We start from the raw sequence: 19,271 nt of genomic DNA on the forward strand, positions 1-19,271 counted from the left end.
GCAAAATAATTCCAGCGTCTATAGCCAGTATTGTATTTTTTTGGCCCCGAAAATATAAACGTCAATATCAAAACTTGCTTCAATAATCCTGAAAGCAAACAGCGTATTGTGTATCGACACATTCAAAAAAAGTCATCAAAAATTATTAAAAATGATATAACAAAAGGCTGATAGATATTTTACTTGATATTCGCACAATCGATTACTTGCAAAAGTGCAGTTTTAAAAATGTTTAAGCTTTCCACATATTGCGTTTAATATTTAAATTATTTTAAATATTTCCTTACAAGCTGTGACAAAGCTAAGCAAGTGACAGATTGAACGAAATTATAAATAGATAATTCTCTCAATCTTTTTAAAAGCTATCTAAAATATAAATAGACATTTTCGAACGAAAAAAGAATTAAAATGTGTCTAACGACACATATATTCTAATTATATAAATCAGATATAATCCTCTAATCTTCTAATCCCTTTTCCCTTTTTTTAATGATATAAAATATTGAGAATTTATATAATCTTTACGCTTTTCTCGTATATCATAATCTCTTCTTTCGTGCTTTATCACTTTGATCCAAGTTCTTTGGTTCATTGGTAGTTTCCAATGTTCGAATTGGCAAGTCAATCTAATGTCGCAGAGTTTCGAGTATTACTCCAAGACAAATTATGCAAAGCTGCTCCTCTCCTGCCTGCGTCGCATCCTTCACGTTGCCCTCTGCGTTCGCCCCATTTGCCATTAATCTTGTCCATTGTTCCCTACCCGTGCGAAACTACGGATTCTAGAGCCGTCGCATATTATTCCCCCGTGCCTCGCACTCCTTTGACCTCCTCGCCTCGCGCAGTTTCTCGTTCTGAAGTTTCGCGGAAGATGATCGCGCCACCACGTCGAGAAGAGAACGAGAAGACGAGGAGAAACTCTGATATCGCCAACTTGCGCTTTAACATCCACTATATATAGCGTACATATTACATATATATGTTGCGTGATATCGTCAATAAATATCATAAAAACAATGCATAAGTAAATTGCAAAATACACGTGAAAAGTCGGTGTAAAATATCATAAAGTGGAGAAGAAAAAGGAAATATTACTACAAGATATTGTTTCCCCAGTAAAATAACAACAATAAGATGCAAAATTAAAATATAACACGAGAAAAAATAAGATATTTTTTCATTAGATTTTGAACATAAATGTATAGTTTCATAGATTGCATCCATTACATATATGAATTTTGAATTTCATTTCTAAATGTTTTTTTCTAAATTTTTAATTCTATAACTCTAAATATAATTCTATAAAATTTTAATTTTAATTCTACAATTTTATAATTTTAATTGGTAATTACAAACAAATTAAACCATATTTCTTTTAGCGATAAAGAAAAGAATCAATGCACAAGTAACTGTATTTTGTAAGTATATCATCTATGCTGTCGAAAAACAAATTTATTAATAATGAGAGATCGACTTGCAGTTCGCGGAGTTTCGTGTATGAAAGTAATCGCGTGTGTGAACGAAATCAAAGTTTTCCTGAGCTGAAACCTCGTTGTTCCTCTTTGGGAAGTATTCTTTTTCATCCCGAAACTCAGCTGGGGAAGTTCTCCCTGCGGACACGATCGTCCCGAATTCATTACGCTGCTGCCCAGAACGGCAAGAGAAATGAGCACGAAAGTGTAACTACGATGAAAGGGGGCAATGACAGGAGAAAAGAATAAATTCATGGAAAATTCGATAATTACGCGATAGAATCGAACAACAAAAATTTCAGCATAACACAATTACGCTAAAAAACTCAACAATATCCACCTAAATGTTTTTGTCTAATTAGCAAATTCGTCCAAAATATTAAAATTATTCTGCGATCATATAATAACTATATTAGCATAAAAACTACATTAAAATTTCGTTATTAAAGTTACAAAAAATATCTCTTAATGATAGTAATTTAATGACAATATTTAAATTATAAAGAACATTCACAAAAATAATTTTAGAACGTAAAATTTTTAATTAAGCTTCTTTATCAGATTTTTAATTAAGCTTCTTTATATACCAGATTTCAGCTTATCAAACTAAGAATTCTGCAAAATGGAGATTGTCTGACAAGTAGAAACAAATGTTTTTAACATCTCAATTTCAGCATAAAAGAAAAGCGTTTACAAAAAAATATAAAAAGATGACCTTATTCAACTTGCACTCGCTTGCACGACTTTATTTGAAATTTTGTACGAAATCTGTGTTCTAACAATAAATCTACATACATCGTAGTAAATAACAGTAATATACAGATGTAATACTAAATCTTCGTCCTCTATGGACTTCATTTCCTGAATTATCCCAAAGGAAATATTCAAGTAGAAACGATGAGCATAATAAGCACTACGATACACACTACAAGAGATATTTACATCATGCTTTCTCTTGCAAAGTTATATTAAATAAATATAAAATGTGTAATGTATATGTAACTCAAATATATTTAAAATAAAAATATTTAGTATTTCATAAATAAATTTTCAATAGTGCAAAGAAATATTATTTTAAAATTAAAATATAAAATTAAAAATTAAAATATAAAATTAAAAATTAAAATATAAAATATTTAATGATCAAATTATCATTATAAAGAGAAATTAATTATAAACCGTTTTAAATATTCAGATAAAATATGCACAGAACATAATTATCAATTTCGATGCCGTATACAATCTTAGAAACATACTGTACTATAGATGGATGCGAAGGACGACAACAGGTGAAACTTGAGCAAGGGAAACTCGACTGTAGGCAAAACAATAGCACACAGTTAGTCTCGCACGTATGTATCCACATCGTGACCTCACTGTGAAAACAGTAATCAAACTTCGGTTCGTACAAGCCAAACGACCTTAAATGTGGCTACATTTAAGAGACTGCTATCCTCTGGTTGTATTTCTCGCATGTATAGTTTCCACATACGTTTTCCGGCAAATCTAATATCTATGCTAATTCAATGAAACGCGCACGCGTCATCAACTTATTGTTAGCACCAAATCACATGCATATAATATATCAAGTTAAACGAAATAAAAAACAAGATATCCGCGATAAATTCTTAAAAATCTGTAATCTGATAATATCGCGAACCTAATGTAATCCGAATATACAATGTTTAAAATAACCGGTGATTATCTTTAGTCTGCAAGAAATCTCTATATTTGTGCAAGAACAATATCGTGACGTGCGAAATCAATGATTCAACTTTGCCTGATGATGGCGAAGTCACCCTTAACCTCAGCAACGGCTCTTGCGGGACTACCTCGCATCTCTCCCTCCCTCTCCCCGCTCCTCTTGTCGCATTAGTGGACTGCCTGTTTCCTACAGCACGGCCACTAACTGTTACCCCCGTCTTAATGGATCGTTTACCCCGACCGACCAACCGACCAACCGACCAGACGACCACCGTCAGATTACAAGCTTGACCGCCGTGGCTACACTTGCTTAGGCTCTCTCCTAACCTACCATCTCGGACTAAAGGGCAGCTTGATTGTCGGTACGTAATGAACGCGGCTCAAACGAAGCCGGAACCCACTCTTGCAGCACTGTTTGTATCATCATTACAATGTTCATGTAATCATGAGATCATTAGATAATTTATGAACAGTTGACAGAAATGCTTTATTACTTTGAAATTTTAATTTTTAGCAAGAACAAAAACTCTGATGTATAAAACAATATTAAAAATATTCGATTATTAAAAATATTATTTCTTAATTTGATATTAGATTTAAGAAATAAATCAAATGTTTTTATTAAGAAATTATTTACTAAATTTATAAACATCACGATATAAAAAATTTATAAAAAAAATTATAATCATAAATATAAGAAAATATAAAGTCTCAAAAAAATATAAAGGGCCTAATAAAAATGATTTTAAATAAAGCTTTAAATGTTCACGATATAAAAAAATATAAAATTGTATGTAAAGTTTATTATGCAAATAATGCATGCTATATAAAATTTATTATATAACATAGTGAAAAAAAAAGAAATAATACAATTTTAATAATAATTAATGACACTAAAACAAAAAAATGAGGTAAGCCTTACACAATATTATACCTAGGAATTTTATGAAAAGAAGGAAGTGAAATTCATGTCGTCGCTTGTAAAATGAAGTATGATAAAGGCAGAGCCGCCGAACCATTTTCGCGGCCACCACCTTCTATTTAAACAAGAACAAAGAAGAATCCTCGGCGCAGACGCTGGCAAATGACACGTATGGATTTGAATCGATGTACCTATTTCAAAAATAGATAATAGTATGTCGAACAACTTTTTTAACACGGGTCAATATAAAATATTTTGTCGTTAGCTATTAGCTTCTTCTTCGAAAGCATAAAAGCATGCTGTAATTTACTATTTAATTAATAACAGCATTATAATTCGCGAAGTTCGATTATCGATATTATGACGAATATTTCAGTATCTTTCGTGTAAACTTTTGTTTTCTATTATTATAAAATTGTAAAAAAATTCGGTCTCTTTCTAAGAATGTAAATCCTCCCGAAATAAAAAAAAATATATAATATTCTTGCAAACTAAACTCTTGTAAACTAGTTTTTAATATTCTAATTTCATTCAGACGCTCTAATTTTATTCAGAATAAAAACAATATTACAAGAAACAGTTGCAGTTCAGCAGTCATCGAAAATCAGAGGTTAATTTCTCTTGTGTGTCGTGTGACATTTCATAAAGAACTTCTTCTTTAAAAAGCCTTGCTTTCGAAGAACCGCCTAATCCTGTTTATTTTGACATTTATAGAATACGAGCATTAAATACAAATTTGTAATCGGACAGAAAAAGAATTATTAAACGCGGTATGCTTATTTAATTGTAGATAAAAAAACTTCCATTCGAGCGCATTTCCATATAGTATAATCAATTTCGCTAAATCACCTTAAATTATCATTAAATTGAAATAAATCGCTTTATCGATATTTTTCAAATTGCAAACAATTAATTTGATATTATATCGTTACAATATATGAACCATTTGATTAGATAGATATCTATAAATAAATTCACGTATTTTTCGTTAAAAGTGAATAAAAAGCTGCTCTGTAATCCACGTTGCGAAGCCATTGTTTGCGATGAATCAAGTGAGAAGAAGAATAAAATTGTGGAAAAGCTACTATCATTGATATTACGTTAATGAAAAGAAAACCCATATTATCGAGCACATAACGATTCTCTAATGGATTGTTAAAGAAAAAGCTACGGTAAAAACTGAAATGAAACGGATATTATTCATCGAATAATTGTAAGTAAATTCATTTGGATTGTTTACACAACATTTCAAACAATGAAAAATGCGGAGAAAAATACGTTATTGTATAAAAATCTAGATAACAATTATAAACGATAAAAAGTCAAATAACATGAATTTTACTGCGACTATTATAGCAAAATATAATTTTTTTATTGTAAAACAAGAATAACTAACTAACTCCATTATAAAAATTATATCTTAACGTTATTTCATATACAATCTTTGAAGACAAAGCATAATTAATGCTATTTTGCTTGAACTGTAATTTTCAATCAATACTCTCAACATAATATGATTTAACAAATGCAGTCAATGAAGGAGAGCACAGAAACGACGATACTTCCCTATTCTTGGATTGCTGTTTGCCAAGCATTCTTCAGGCGTTATCCCAATCCTTACGCGACTCACGTTTTATCGGAGGATACCCTGTATCGAGAAGTTAGTGGTACTAGTCTCTTCAGCACGCGGATTTTCCGCAAAAGAGCTACCACCTCGTTACCGAGCTGGGCTCAGAAGCTAGTGAACAATCCGCAGGTTTCTTCACGTGTATTTCTTTCTCCATAAGATTATATATTCTCTTCATAAACGTTCTCGATGTATTTCCATTTAATATTTAAATCCAATAACTATCATTCTAATTAGATATCATCCTAATAATTTTACAGACTTTGTAAATTTTAATTTAATGATATTATGCGACAGCTATTTTAGAACGAAAACGAAAGAAAATTGCCAGGAAATATATATAGATAACTTATATCCATGCAAATAACTTTTCGTTAATAAACGTATGCTATTCCGATAAAAAATATTATGAGAAATTTGAAAATTCTATCAATTTCGTATGCAGCATAAACGAACGTAGAATAAAAAATCATATTTAAATTTTTCCATTTGTATTCTCCCTCATTACTTTCTATTATATTTTTAATTATATTTCATTATATTAATTATATTTTATATATTCAATTATATGATGTGAATGGCCAAATTTTTATTCTATTAAACTAGAAACAATTTTATTATCGAAAAACTTTTTGCATGAATATATACTGGCGGAACGATTAATCTTCGCACGCATTTTTAACATTGTATTTCTAACATCAATATTCAAGATAATCAAATGACGTAGGAATTGAAATCCTTAAGCCGGTGAGATGCACATTTCGAAAATCGCAAGATATAAAACCAATCTTTCCTGATCGATCAGTGCTTTTATCGCCGCCGTATCAAGCATCCGTTCTACGGCAGCAACAAAAGTACGTTCGAGGAGAGGCCATTTACAATGAATTTACGACATACGGTAGGTGCTGATTCTCGAAGAAAGCGTCGTCGATCTCGGCGCGAAACGACTGGTCTCGTTAACCAGAAACATCGACCACAAGAAGTTGGTAGTCGCCACGGAAACGATCGAATATATACCCACTCGCGGTGATCCCGATAAAACTCTGATGACTCGTCATACCAGCATCCGGTCGCCTCTCGGTGGTCTCACGGGTCGTATGATCGAAAAGGTCTGTCACGCGCGAGCAATCAGAAACGTCAAGAGAACATTGCAGGTAAGGGTAGAGAGAGAAAGAGAGAAAAAGAGAAAGAGAAAGAGAGAGAGAGAAAAGGATCGACTTGAACGTGTCACGCCTCGAAAACTGTCAAACTAAAATCATTGTTACGCAAAAGTTATAAGCGAGCGTGAATCGCCAAGTGATTTCGTCGATTTCCGCAGGGATTTCTCTATGTGCTCGCGCAGCAAAATGGAAAGCCTCCAGGAAAACCGAGAATCGCCATCGGCTGACTTCGTAATGCGGCTGTACGCGATTTACGCGCTGCTATACTTCTTCGTTCTCGTGCTGGATTATTTTTTATGGATGAGTAAATTTTGGTTTCCCCAGTTTCGAAATCTCATTGATAAATCATCCGCGTAGTTGCGCGACAAACTTTGTCGAAAATTATGAATTTATCTTTTCCGTTTTCTCCTTTCCGTGATTCTATGATTCGATATGTGAGAGATATATCCATTTTATAATTATTAAAATATTTTTCTGGCATAAATAAATCACTAGCTAATGTTGTGTTCTGATTTATGAATTATTAAATGAAATGTTTATTATTAATCGCGTACTTTTGCTCTATAAAATGTATATAAAGTGTTTCAATAAAAATGACTAATGCAGTAAATAAAAGCATCATGTCAAAACAGCAGAGAACGCTTTCATAGCTACGTTTTTCAGATCGTATCCGATTTACACAATGTATGCGGAAGCACGAATTATTCATAAAGTTCCTTTTGGCGCTCGAATGAAATATACTGCAACGTAAATATTGCTACATGGGTAGTACGCATCATCTATTTATCATAATTTGCAGAAATTATGCAGCAGATATGTTCACTCGTTTAGAAAAAAATTATGTCAGAGAAAATTACTTTAAGTAAAACTCATTTGCTTGTTGAGTATACTTGTTATCATGACTATATTAATAGCAATCTTTAATCAATATTCATAATATTAAATATCGAAGTCAGATTTTATTCTGAAAAAAGATCTTGAAAAAAATGTACGTGAATCTCTTATTCAAATCTCTACAAAATCTGCACATTTTAAGATTTCAAACGCGAAGAATTTTTTTTTCAAATTGTAAATTTTGAAATGAATCCATGCAATCGTGATATTCTACAATAATATATGGCGTAATATATATATCAATATATAAAGCATTGATATGAGTATAATATCATTGATATAAGCATGAGAATAATAATCAATACAATCAAAAATCATTACAAAAATTGGAAACGATGCGATCATGAATATAATAGATTCAGAATACAATAGTATGGAAAGAAAAAGAAAGGACTGAAACAGAACAAGAGGGTATTGTGCATGGAAAGGATCCCAAAGCTCGCTAGACCAACGAGTCCGTAAACGCAGTTGACGTCGCAAGAATCTATACCCTCTATCCCTACCCTAAAAGAGGAACCTTATTTCTGTGTCGAATTGAATCATCCCTACGAGAGTGCAGAATGCGATCGAGGATGGAATGGAGATGGGATATACTCGGCTTTTACGTGAGATGCAGCCATATAGCAGACCGAGCCGACAAAAAGAAGGTCATGCCATATATCATTCAGCAGCTAATGTACGTGAATACACACCCTCCCTTTCTGCAATATATATTAATTAATTTACCTCGAGATGATAAAAGCATCGGAGTTAATTACTCGTATGATATATTTATATACTGCAAAATATGCGATTATTTTGCGATTATTTATTATCCCACGCGAGTATATTTTAAATTACATAATACATCGATTTGCCAGAGATTGTCTTTCACATTCTGAAACTATTATTTCATTCATTCGTCTGTCCGGTCTTTCGTCCGTTCCATCGTCGACCGCTACTACTTCCTTCAATCATGATCAATGCGTCATACGTGAATATCGGTACGAGTGTCTCGTCGATGATACACCAGCTGATAAAACTCTATATGAAACTACACTTTGACGATACAATAAAATTTCACTGTCGATTTCTATCTTATCGGACTACCTTTTCATTCTATTACATACGTGAACGGAATGAAAATGAGTGACAATATTCACTATTCACGTGCGCATATGTGCGTCGTGTTCTGATATTAAAATACACGTTCGTATATATGTATATTCAAAGTCATGTACGTATTAATCATAAAAATAATACATCACATTTGACTGATTCACACAAACGTTTCTACATCTCAATATGTATGTTAACATAAAAGTAATAAAAAAATATTATCTTTCTTTTTAAATAAAGTTCCTAATTCCTTAAAAAAAAGCGTATACAAATTCTTTAAAGATGTCAAATACTAAAGAAAAAAATACGTTCTCTTATAATTAAAATTAAAACAATCACACGAAAACAGTCGTATAAAGAAAAAGTAATTTTAGAGGAAGAAAATTAAGAATTTTTCCGAGCTCCATCATTCATAATGATGAACGACATTGAAAATGTTCCAGTGTATAAAAAAATCTCTCGCTATTAATAAACGCGTTAAATAAATGGAATTAATATCTCCGTCTAAGTGGCCGAACATGGAACAAGACTCTCGTATTCAAGAATTCATGGGGTGCTGAACGCGCGATCTTCGAGAGAGGATTTCGCTCAACCGATGGGGAACCGACGGTGAGAAATAATAGAGGGTCAGCTGTGCGCAGCGGGGATGTCATCAGCAGTCGCGGCATAAAAAGCTGCCTCCCTCGTACAACATCGTCGTGCAATTAACACGGCGTCATACAATACAATTCCGGCGTCAGCGCGCAGCAAAACAAGCTCCAACGTTTCTCGTTTGTTATTGTTGTTTGTAATTATACGTAAAAATTGTTATTCATTTAACATAACATGACGTACAACAAACACACGATTGATTTCATAACGAAAAGCCTTGGAAAAAAGGCGCTCATAGATAGTCCAATTTTTGGACTGTGGCAACTCTTGTTGGAAAAAAATCAGCAAACTTGTATTTACATACATTGTTTCCTCACGTTATCTTATGGACACAAATTGATTATTATATTTTATTAATCATAATTTATATATTCTAGCAGAAGAAAAATAAACAAAGTGAATTTGAAAGAAAATAAAAATTTTATGAATATATACGTTATAAATTCGTTATAAATTCCACCATGAAAAGTTCAACATGATTCATAGTTGTTAACAATATTTGATGTAAAGAGAAAAATTGATGCAGGAATTTAAAAGTTTTAACAAGCTACTTTGTTAATAAAAATTAAAAACTTAAATGCGTGTTTATGAACGACATATTAACGAATATTTACAGCGGCTTTTTTAAAATCGATGCAATTTTCAGTTGTTATTACGGTTCACAATGGATTCGGCTAATCAGCATGAATACTCGGCATCAGCATGAATGCGGCTGAACCGCTTCCAAAACGACAAAATATCGTGTCCGATCCCGCGAAAGCTATGGACTCAGGGACGCTAATCCGCTTTACTTAGCCGCGGATACGATCTGTGCGCGAACGAAATAATCGTGAATCCCGTATCGCTTTACGCGATCGTGCGACAATAATCTAATAACTGTCCATATTAATGCTGTCCATTGTATGTAGAAGAAACGCGCGCACATCCGTAAATTTCATTTCAACGAAAATTATAATGACCGTATTATCGAAAATGCAAAAAAGTATTTAAATAATATTTATTATTTTTAATTTTCCATTCAGAATGATATAAATAGCAAGCATGGAATAATTTATAGTTTAAATGTTCTATAGATATTTTAGGAGGAAATAATTTTATTATAAAAGTAATAAAATTATAATTAAATTTTTCTTTAACAAAATACAGTATGTTTTAAAATTATTCTCAAGAAAAAAATTATGTAATAAACAATAAATAATTCTTGCCTTCAATATAATATTTTCATGAGCGTACTTTATTTTTATGAATCTCCAGTTAATCCAGTTGGATAAGTTGGATGTGTAAAAAAATAGCTATCCAGATATGTTTTTATGAATGAAACGAGAAACAATTCTATTATCCCCGAGCAGTTCGAAGCATCAAGCAAAATATTGCGGATTCAATTGACGGACGTTGTGGACGAAGAATGAATCCGTAAGGATAGTTCCGGAAAGATATGGGAAGAATAGCGCAAACTGACGGTCCATCCACTTCGTGAATTCCTCGGAGAGACATAAAAAAAGCCACCCATCTAGATTTTCTCGCTGATCGATTATTTGCAAGAGGGGCCGTCATACGGGTCGATAAACACACTTCAATTTCCGAGGTTTTCATCCGCGAATTCTCTCATGCGTATTTATAACGACAAAAACGTAAGCTGATTATATTTATTAATAATGTATTTATTAATAATCGGGATATACACACATATTTTTCATACTCTGTCTTTGACGAGTCAAAGATAATTTTCGATAAAGCTTCTCTGTTTGTATCATTTCGGTAAAAGTATTATACAATTTCGGTAAAAGTAATATACAATCTATCTCAATGTTTGCGTTTTTTATTAAATGGAAATCGATCGGAGTGTTAAATTAAATACGCGCGAGATGTATGTGATGGGAAAAAAAAATAATTTTGACTGCCATATTGAAGTAATCTATCCACAAAATTACTATAACTTACTTTACGTTATATATAAATAAATATCAGTTCAAACATATTTTTTTAAACAACAGGAAATTTAATTTTTTATGAAATTCTAAACTGTAACTTTTAAACCAAGTGCAATTTTATAACATATAAAAATGCACAGGTTTGGAATTTTTATTATAATTTTTTAATTATATTAGATCTGATAGTTATATATTCTGATAACAAACTGCTCGAACTAGATTTCTATATAATTTGTAATATTATAAATTAATGTTACTTGATTTTCCATAATAATTAATAATTTACAAAGAGACATTAATATATTATGTTTGATTATGTACAATTTATAGTACACCATCATGTGCCAATTATCTGGATATCGATTACACAAACATTAATTCCCGCTAAAACACGATTGACCTGCGCGAATATATAAACAAAAGAATTTTTAATTTATGTACTAAAATGTTTATTTAAAAAAAAAATAGTAGACTTGTGCTATACCTGTAATATAGAGAGAAAAATCCGCTAACTATGTAATTATATTGTATATTTTTCTTTAAATATTGCAAAATGTAAATGTTTACAAATATTATTTTTACTTTGCCTACCAAAAATCTGCAACTCTTATCCATCCTATTTTGCTGTAAATCATCGGTAAATTTCCTTGTAATTATCTTACGTTTGAAAATAGTCTTGATTATTTCAGATATTCAAGAGTTGAAATTCGTGGTAATTAACTATTAATTGTGCACAATACTCCTCAGATTGCAGTTCCATAACCGCTTTAAATAGCAATCATCTTATACAAAATTCTCAACGCTATAGAAACATTATTATATTTCGGATAACATAAACGTCAATAATATATTAAGTTATTATTATTATTAAATAGAATTATTATTAAGAAAAATAAAAACAATATAAAAATAAGAAAATAAGAAAATAATAAAAATAACACATCATTAAAAAATAGAAATAAATATGTATCAAGTGCTATAATAATTTGATTATATTATATGATAAAAAACTAATTTCCTCTCTTACGTACATTTTGTATTTTATCAATACTTGTCCATTTTTCTCATATTTTTTAATATACGACCGAGCATCACGCGAGGCATTGCACCGATTTCCACTTACGCGAGAATTCGCCCAACCTGTGTAAAGTAATTTTTTACACGGCGATGGCAGCACGGAATCAGAATGAACGGATTACACCTCGGAGTGGCTACGTCAATTAAGGGATAATCACACGGTGTTATCCGTACGTGTTCGTGCGCACGTGTGCGACTTCGTCGGCGAGGCGGTATAAACTTGTGTCCGACAAAGCCTGATTCTATCTCGGTACGTTAACCGGTTGCCGGAGGGTGAAAGAGGGTGAGAGAGAGGAGAGCGGAGGTGGGAAGGGGGTGTATGGATACGGTGAACAAGAGAAATGTGCGACGGCAAGGCTTGAGCTATCTTCCGTCTGGCAATGCTCCGCCACCGACTACATTAGCCGGCTTATCCGCTCATTATGTGGGAGGACGATCGCACCCCGTCCCATCCCCCCATGATCCTCTTCGCTAAGCTCTTCACGAAAGATCACAAGAGACGCGTCTATTCTTACTCTTGACTATCGCGACGTCAACGTCGAATAAGACACGTTACAGGGTCAATGGTCACATGTCGCGATTTATTAATATGTACAATGAAAAGCGTGTTTCCCGCTATTTTTTCTACAATAGCACGATAAAAAAAAGATAGTGTTCTCTCCTTCGTACCAATATCCATAAAATCAGTTACTATCAATTATAATATCTTTAATAATTTTAATAATTTTTATTTTTTCAATCACTCGTGATTTTATTAACGCGTTATATTTCGATTAATTTTATAAATGTCTAGAGAGAAATTTTTATTGCATATATCATAGATTACACGAGACTATAGATAATTGCTACTTGTAGTAAATTACTTTGTTTAAATTATTGATATATATATATATATATATATATATATATATATAAAATTTTAAATACAAAATTATATCGATATAAAATAATATAATATATATAAAATTTTAAATACAAAATTATATCGATATAAAAACACGATATTAAAATCATGATAATTATAACCATATTACTGCATCGCAACATCTTGTACAAGTTATTTAATTTTTATATATTCTGATACACGATAACGCACGAAAGCGTAAAGCGTGTTAAAAGCAGGATTGTTGCGACGATATAATATCAAATTGTTGCAAATTAAATGGATGAATTATTAATCATGGGAGAAATTTACTCACTCGACAATACACCACCATTCCCTTCTCGCCGGGCGCTCCATTTTTCTTATCACTCACACACGCGTGAATTATAAATCGGCCGAAAAACATTGATCGCAATCCCGTAGGTCGATGCGACACGATGATCAGCTGTCATTTCCCTTTATATACTTGTTGGATATTTATACTTGTCACAATACTCGAAACGCGTATAAATGCGACGAAACAAGGTATAACCTATATACTCGAACGAACGAAAATTAATGCACTTCGAAAAGACGCGGGACAATTTCATATCGATTCTAGAAGAGTATCGGGTTCGCGACCCAAGTTCGATCACCAAAAATCGACCGATTATCACCACATTCCGTAATTAATCCGAAAATCCATTTCACATTCCCGATTCTCGATAACCCGCCACTCGACACTCAAACACTCCCGACATTAGAAAACGCGCGAATATTCACTCTCGCTAACGATAAATACGGAGAAGACGAGAAGCTTTCCCGAAAATGATACCGTGACGTCACAAACTACGTGAGTCGAACGAAAATTAATGCACTTCGAAAGGACGCGGGACAACTTCATATCGATTCTAGAAGAGTGTCCGGTTCGCGACCCGAGTTCGATCACCAAAGATCGGTCGATTATTACCACGTTCCGTAATTAATCCGAAAATCCATTTCACATTCCCGATTCTCGATAACCCGCCACTCGACTTAAACACCCCCGACATTAGAAAACGCGCGAATATTCACTCTCGCTAACGATAAATACGGAGAAGACGAGAAGCTTTCCCGAAAATGATACCGTGACGTCACAAACTACGTGAGTCGAACAGAAAATTAATGCTCGAAAAACACGAGACAACTTCATACCGATTTGAGAAGCGTCATTTCGCGATCCGAGCTCGATCACTAAGATCGATTATCACACCACGTGCCCTAATTAATCCGAAAATCCATCTAACATTCCCGATTCCCGATAACACGCCACCCGATACTATATTTTCCTATTTCTATTTTATTTAAAAATTAATTTGCTATTGTTTTTATTATTTTGTTGGTGTACTTTAAATCTGACATTTAATTAATTGATTATAATAATAATTACAATCTCTTAAAATATTGCAAATATATATTTATGTAAAATAATTTGGGAATCTCCTATTTATTTTTTTCAAACAGTTGCTATTGCATTGCTTAGAAAGTTTATTAATAAATTTTTAAATCATTATATATATATATATAATGACAATATATTATGTTGCCAATTAATAAATGTTATACAAATATAACATATTCAAAGACGTCTGCTTTTAATTTTAATGAAAATTTAGTAAAAAATATTTTCACAAATTTATAATGAACTTTCGAGTTATGATATATTTTAATAATTAAAATAGAAAATTTCGATAATCATAATAATATCAATCATCTTTATTAAAACTCTGAACACGTTAGATGTTGTTTAAAAATCTTCGTTTGATATTTATTAGCTCAATAGATATAAATAATGTTTCTCACATCACATTCTTATATTAAATTGAGAATTAAAAAAAAAATTCAATCAAATATCATTTAATCAATCGATTTTAGAAGATACTTTTACAAAATATAATTTACTTAAAATTATAATTTTAAGTGAATTAGGAGATTAAGAAAGAACGTTATTTTGTATCTATTGAAGCTGCTTTGATGAATGTCATCAATACGAAGATTTCTAAACAACGCGATAAGGCATTATATCCGAGTACACCAACCAATCGAATAACGACTGTGGCAAAGGAGAAAGGATCGGGCCAGTCGCTGAAAAAGCTGCACTTAACGCGGCGGATATATATCGCTCTGCAGGATGGGGTGGAAGTGAAATGTAGCCGCGCTTACCGGACCGGCTAAATGTACTATTTATTGTCCGGCTGCCGGTTTCCTTCAGAGATTCTGTGTCGTCCATAAGAACACGCATTTACCAAAGACAGTTAGAATTGGCTTCATTCATATTAAACGTTTGGTATTATATATCCTGATCATAACGCTTTTTCAAATTTGATGTAATGATATGTAATATATAGAGAACAAAATTATGTTAACACATGTTTAAACACATAGCATGTATTTTGTGGTGTAACATGCTTTATTTAATTAATTTATTGTGAATATAATTTATATATTCACTTATTGTCACTACTATATAGTAAATTATATAATCATGATGTACATAATCATGAATTAAGAATTCTCTATATTTTTTTATATGTTCAATTAAGAAGAAAACATTTTTCCTATGTAAAAGATAAAAAATGAAAAATCTAACTTTGCTAACTATATCTTTGCTAACTTATCATGTTTTATATTAGTAAATAATATGTGAATTCATAAATTATCATAAATAATGACATAAAAATTTTTTCAAGCTTAAAAATGCATTCAATCAGTCAAAAAGCATTATCTCTATTATATTAAAAACATTACTAGTGACATATTTTTAATGCAGTGAAAAATTTTTTAAATACTTTTTTATTCTTTGCAAAAAACACAAAAAGTATATGAAATATTAAATATCTCTTCAAAATTATATGTATACACCGAAATTAGTTTTTTAATGAAAATAAAAAAAAATATGTAATTGTATATCTATACGATATACATAAATTTTAAAACTCATAATATGTGTGTGTTTAAGAATAGCAATATAAAATTCGAAGATATGTAAGTATATGTAGAAAAAACTCAGGTTTAGTAAAAATGCACACAATATTTCTCTTACCTTTTGATGTAGCTCCAATAGAAATTGTGGAAGAAACTTCATAATTTTCACCATAACACTTTACAAACTGCCAATCCTCTCGCAATTTCTTCAGCTTTTCCTGCAATATACAAAATGTAAACTTAAATATCAATATATCTTAATAACAAACTATTGAAAATTATGCATAATAAACATATTTCTATATACCTGTAATTCAACAGAAACTGGCTGTTTTGCTGATTCACATTCTTTTTCCAAATTAGTATAATTTTCTAACACATCTTTTACTTCCATCTCACGATCTTCGACTCTAGACTATAATGAGTTTATAAAAATACAAATTTGACGCTTATTTTTTTTATTATATATAAATATATAAAAAATATTATAACTTACCATAATATTTTTAATTATTTCATCACGCTCATGTTGCGGCAACTCTTGAGAAATACTCAATCGCGTTCGTGTTTCCATAATCCACACCATAACAGCATCCAAAGTACAGATGTATTTTCTAAGCGACGCAAGTTTACATTCCACGTATTCGCGATGATTTGAGAGACTTGCATTAACCTAAATACATATCATTAGATACAAAAAAAATTGTTATACCCATCAAGTTTTTAAAATTTCATAAAATTAATATTACTAAATATTTAGATAAGCAATGGATACCTTATCCATATCCGAGAGAAGTCTGCAGCTCTCGTCTTCTTCTCTAGGAACGTTATGTTGACTTACTAAGGTTTGCAAAGCTCTTTTCCGAGACGAAAGTTCTTCTTCTCTTGCCTACAAATATTTTATTAATCCTTAAGTAAATAATGCTTATTTATGTTTAAAAAATTTAGTTTATGCATATGCTAAAAATAAAACATATAACAATAAAAACGAATTATAATTTACATTATATTTTAAACATTTTAAATATATATATATATATATATATATATATATATATAAATTATAATAATATAAATATTAATTAACACTATAAAATAAAGTAAAAGACAAATATATATAGGTGAACTAGGAAACTTGTTTGAAAGTGAGAGTTCAATGCTATTTATATCTTGGCACGATTTAGTATGTGCAGTCATGAAATGTAGAGGTATTATTAGGACAAGTTTCGGTTTATTTGATTATGCTGCACCGGGCTATAAGCCTATAGAAACTGAATCTCGCAGAGAATAATTCCATTACTTATCCAAGTCACATCTAAGCCAAGTGCTAAGGAGTGTTTTTTTTTTAAATATATATCATAGTGTGTTATATATTGTGTATGTGATATCATTTAAAAAATGTGATTTCATATAATAAGAGTAACTTTCGCGGGAGCAGTCAATATGTTATACATAAAACTAAGTTACTCTATTATTATGTTATTTGTTTAAAAACTAAAAATTCGTATATTTAAGAATTAAAAATAGATATAAACTTTTTACTGCATCAATGATCGTTCGTGTAGATTCTAATAAGATAATAAAAGAAACATTCTAAATACATGTAAACTTACCTTAATTAATGATAATCGGATCGATAATGAGGTTTCGTCCGAAGGATTTGCTGCAGATACCAACAGAGTGTTAACTTGTTCTATGATATTGTACGCCGTTTCCAAGACCCTACCGTCATTGTTTATTTTTCTCTCCATAGCAAAATTCCTTAAATAATACATTAATGTAAATATATTTAAAAAAATATAATATACATTAAAAAAAAAGAAATATTTTAGCATATATTTCAAACATCGAATCACCGAAAATTATTTTAATAAAAATTATAATCTATTATTATTATATATAAAATATAATTTACAAAAGAAACTCGAAAGGTGTTTGCTTATTCTGAGGTTATTCTGAGTTGACTGACTTCACTACAGTAGCACAGACAAATCACAACTGAAATAGCTCAATGCTGGACCGAGCTTTCCTCGCAATGCTACATGCTTGTATGCATTAGCAAATCATAATTTCATAATTCATAACTTTTTAAATTATAAGCAACGACTATTATTTGTGATTATGAAATACGACGAACATTTATTTAAAATATTTGAGTAAAAACATGGATATACAAGCACATCCAATAAATAATATTATTTCCTCATTCAAAAATGTCATTACCATATATTTCACTTACTTTTCTTTTCGCGCGCTTATTTCGGCTACTAAATTTTGCCAGCGTTGCTTAATGTTTTCAATTATATTTTGTAATTCTATCATATCTTCAATGGAGGCTCGATCAGATATATCTGTATTCGTTGTGTTAATATTATTCAATGTTCTTTGCATTCTAGAAACTTCTTGCTCTAATTCGAAAGTTTTCGTCTTGCTTGCTTTAGAATGGCTATAAACATTACATTTTTTTAGAGCATCTTCCATCTTATCTAACCATTCTGAAAATGTTTGGCACGTGTTATACAGTTCCATCCACTTTTCGTAACATTTAATCCAACGATTATATCTTTCTACGTAGCTCTGATTTATATTTGTCCATTCATCTTGCAACTTTTCACTTAAATGTTTTATTTGATCGGCTTGTTCTCTTTTGGCTTGCCGCGTGACACTTTCACAAATGTAATTCATTTCATCGACACTTGGCTTCAAAATATTTAAAGCATTGCCAATTTTCTTTAAACATTCTTCTTGACTTGTAAATAGCTCGTAATCTTTACCACTCAATGGCAAAGAGTTTAAAGATCGCGACACAGTCGAGACTGCTTCTCTCAGTTTGATAATGCGCGCAATAAATTCTTGCGGATTTACACCATCAATATCCTGAAAAAAATATTCGCAAATGTAAACAAATTCTA

The 19,271-nt window shown here is 31.2% G+C and overlaps 2 protein-coding genes across 12 annotated transcripts in view; one reads left to right on the plus strand and one right to left on the minus strand.

Annotated features, from left to right (window-relative positions):
• Window positions 1-19,271, minus strand: part of LOC145961499 (dystrophin, isoforms A/C/F/G/H) — a 425,853-nt gene that overhangs the window by 375,193 nt on the left and 31,389 nt on the right. For all 8 annotated transcript variants that reach the window (XM_083081735.1, XM_083081731.1, XM_083081730.1 and 5 more), the window contains 6 exons: window positions 18,599-19,236; window positions 17,973-18,120; window positions 17,135-17,248; window positions 16,856-17,032; window positions 16,667-16,774; window positions 16,478-16,577 (listed from right to left, as the gene is read on the minus strand). In XM_083081735.1, coding sequence (XP_082937861.1) covers window positions 16,478-16,577; window positions 16,667-16,774; window positions 16,856-17,032; window positions 17,135-17,248; window positions 17,973-18,120; window positions 18,599-19,236 — 1,285 coding nt within the window. The remainder of the gene's footprint in view (window positions 1-16,477; window positions 16,578-16,666; window positions 16,775-16,855; window positions 17,033-17,134; window positions 17,249-17,972; window positions 18,121-18,598; window positions 19,237-19,271) is intronic.
• Window positions 4,509-7,470, plus strand: LOC145961501 (PRELI domain-containing protein 1, mitochondrial-like). 4 transcript variants are annotated; one of them, XM_083081740.1, is made up of 6 exons: window positions 4,509-4,705; window positions 4,810-4,865; window positions 5,091-5,308; window positions 5,627-5,851; window positions 6,625-6,876; window positions 7,041-7,468. In XM_083081740.1, exons 4-6 carry the CDS (start codon window positions 5,630-5,632, stop codon window positions 7,107-7,109), a joined length of 543 nt encoding a protein of 180 aa, XP_082937866.1. In that variant the 5' UTR covers window positions 4,509-4,705; window positions 4,810-4,865; window positions 5,091-5,308; window positions 5,627-5,629; the 3' UTR covers window positions 7,110-7,468. The 4 variants fall into 4 exon arrangements, with proteins under 4 accessions (XP_082937866.1, XP_082937867.1, XP_082937868.1 ...); XM_083081741.1 differs by lacking the exon at window positions 4,810-4,865; XM_083081742.1 differs by lacking the exon at window positions 4,509-4,705 and having other exon boundaries at window positions 4,712-4,865; window positions 5,627-5,755; window positions 7,041-7,470.

The sequence above is a fragment of the Camponotus vicinus genome, unplaced genomic scaffold (assembly GCF_025532165.1).
Source record: "Camponotus vicinus isolate PSW18456_S1 unplaced genomic scaffold, iyCamVici1.0 SCAF_11, whole genome shotgun sequence".
In the NCBI taxonomy this organism is placed as follows: Eukaryota; Metazoa; Arthropoda; class Insecta; order Hymenoptera; family Formicidae; genus Camponotus; species Camponotus vicinus.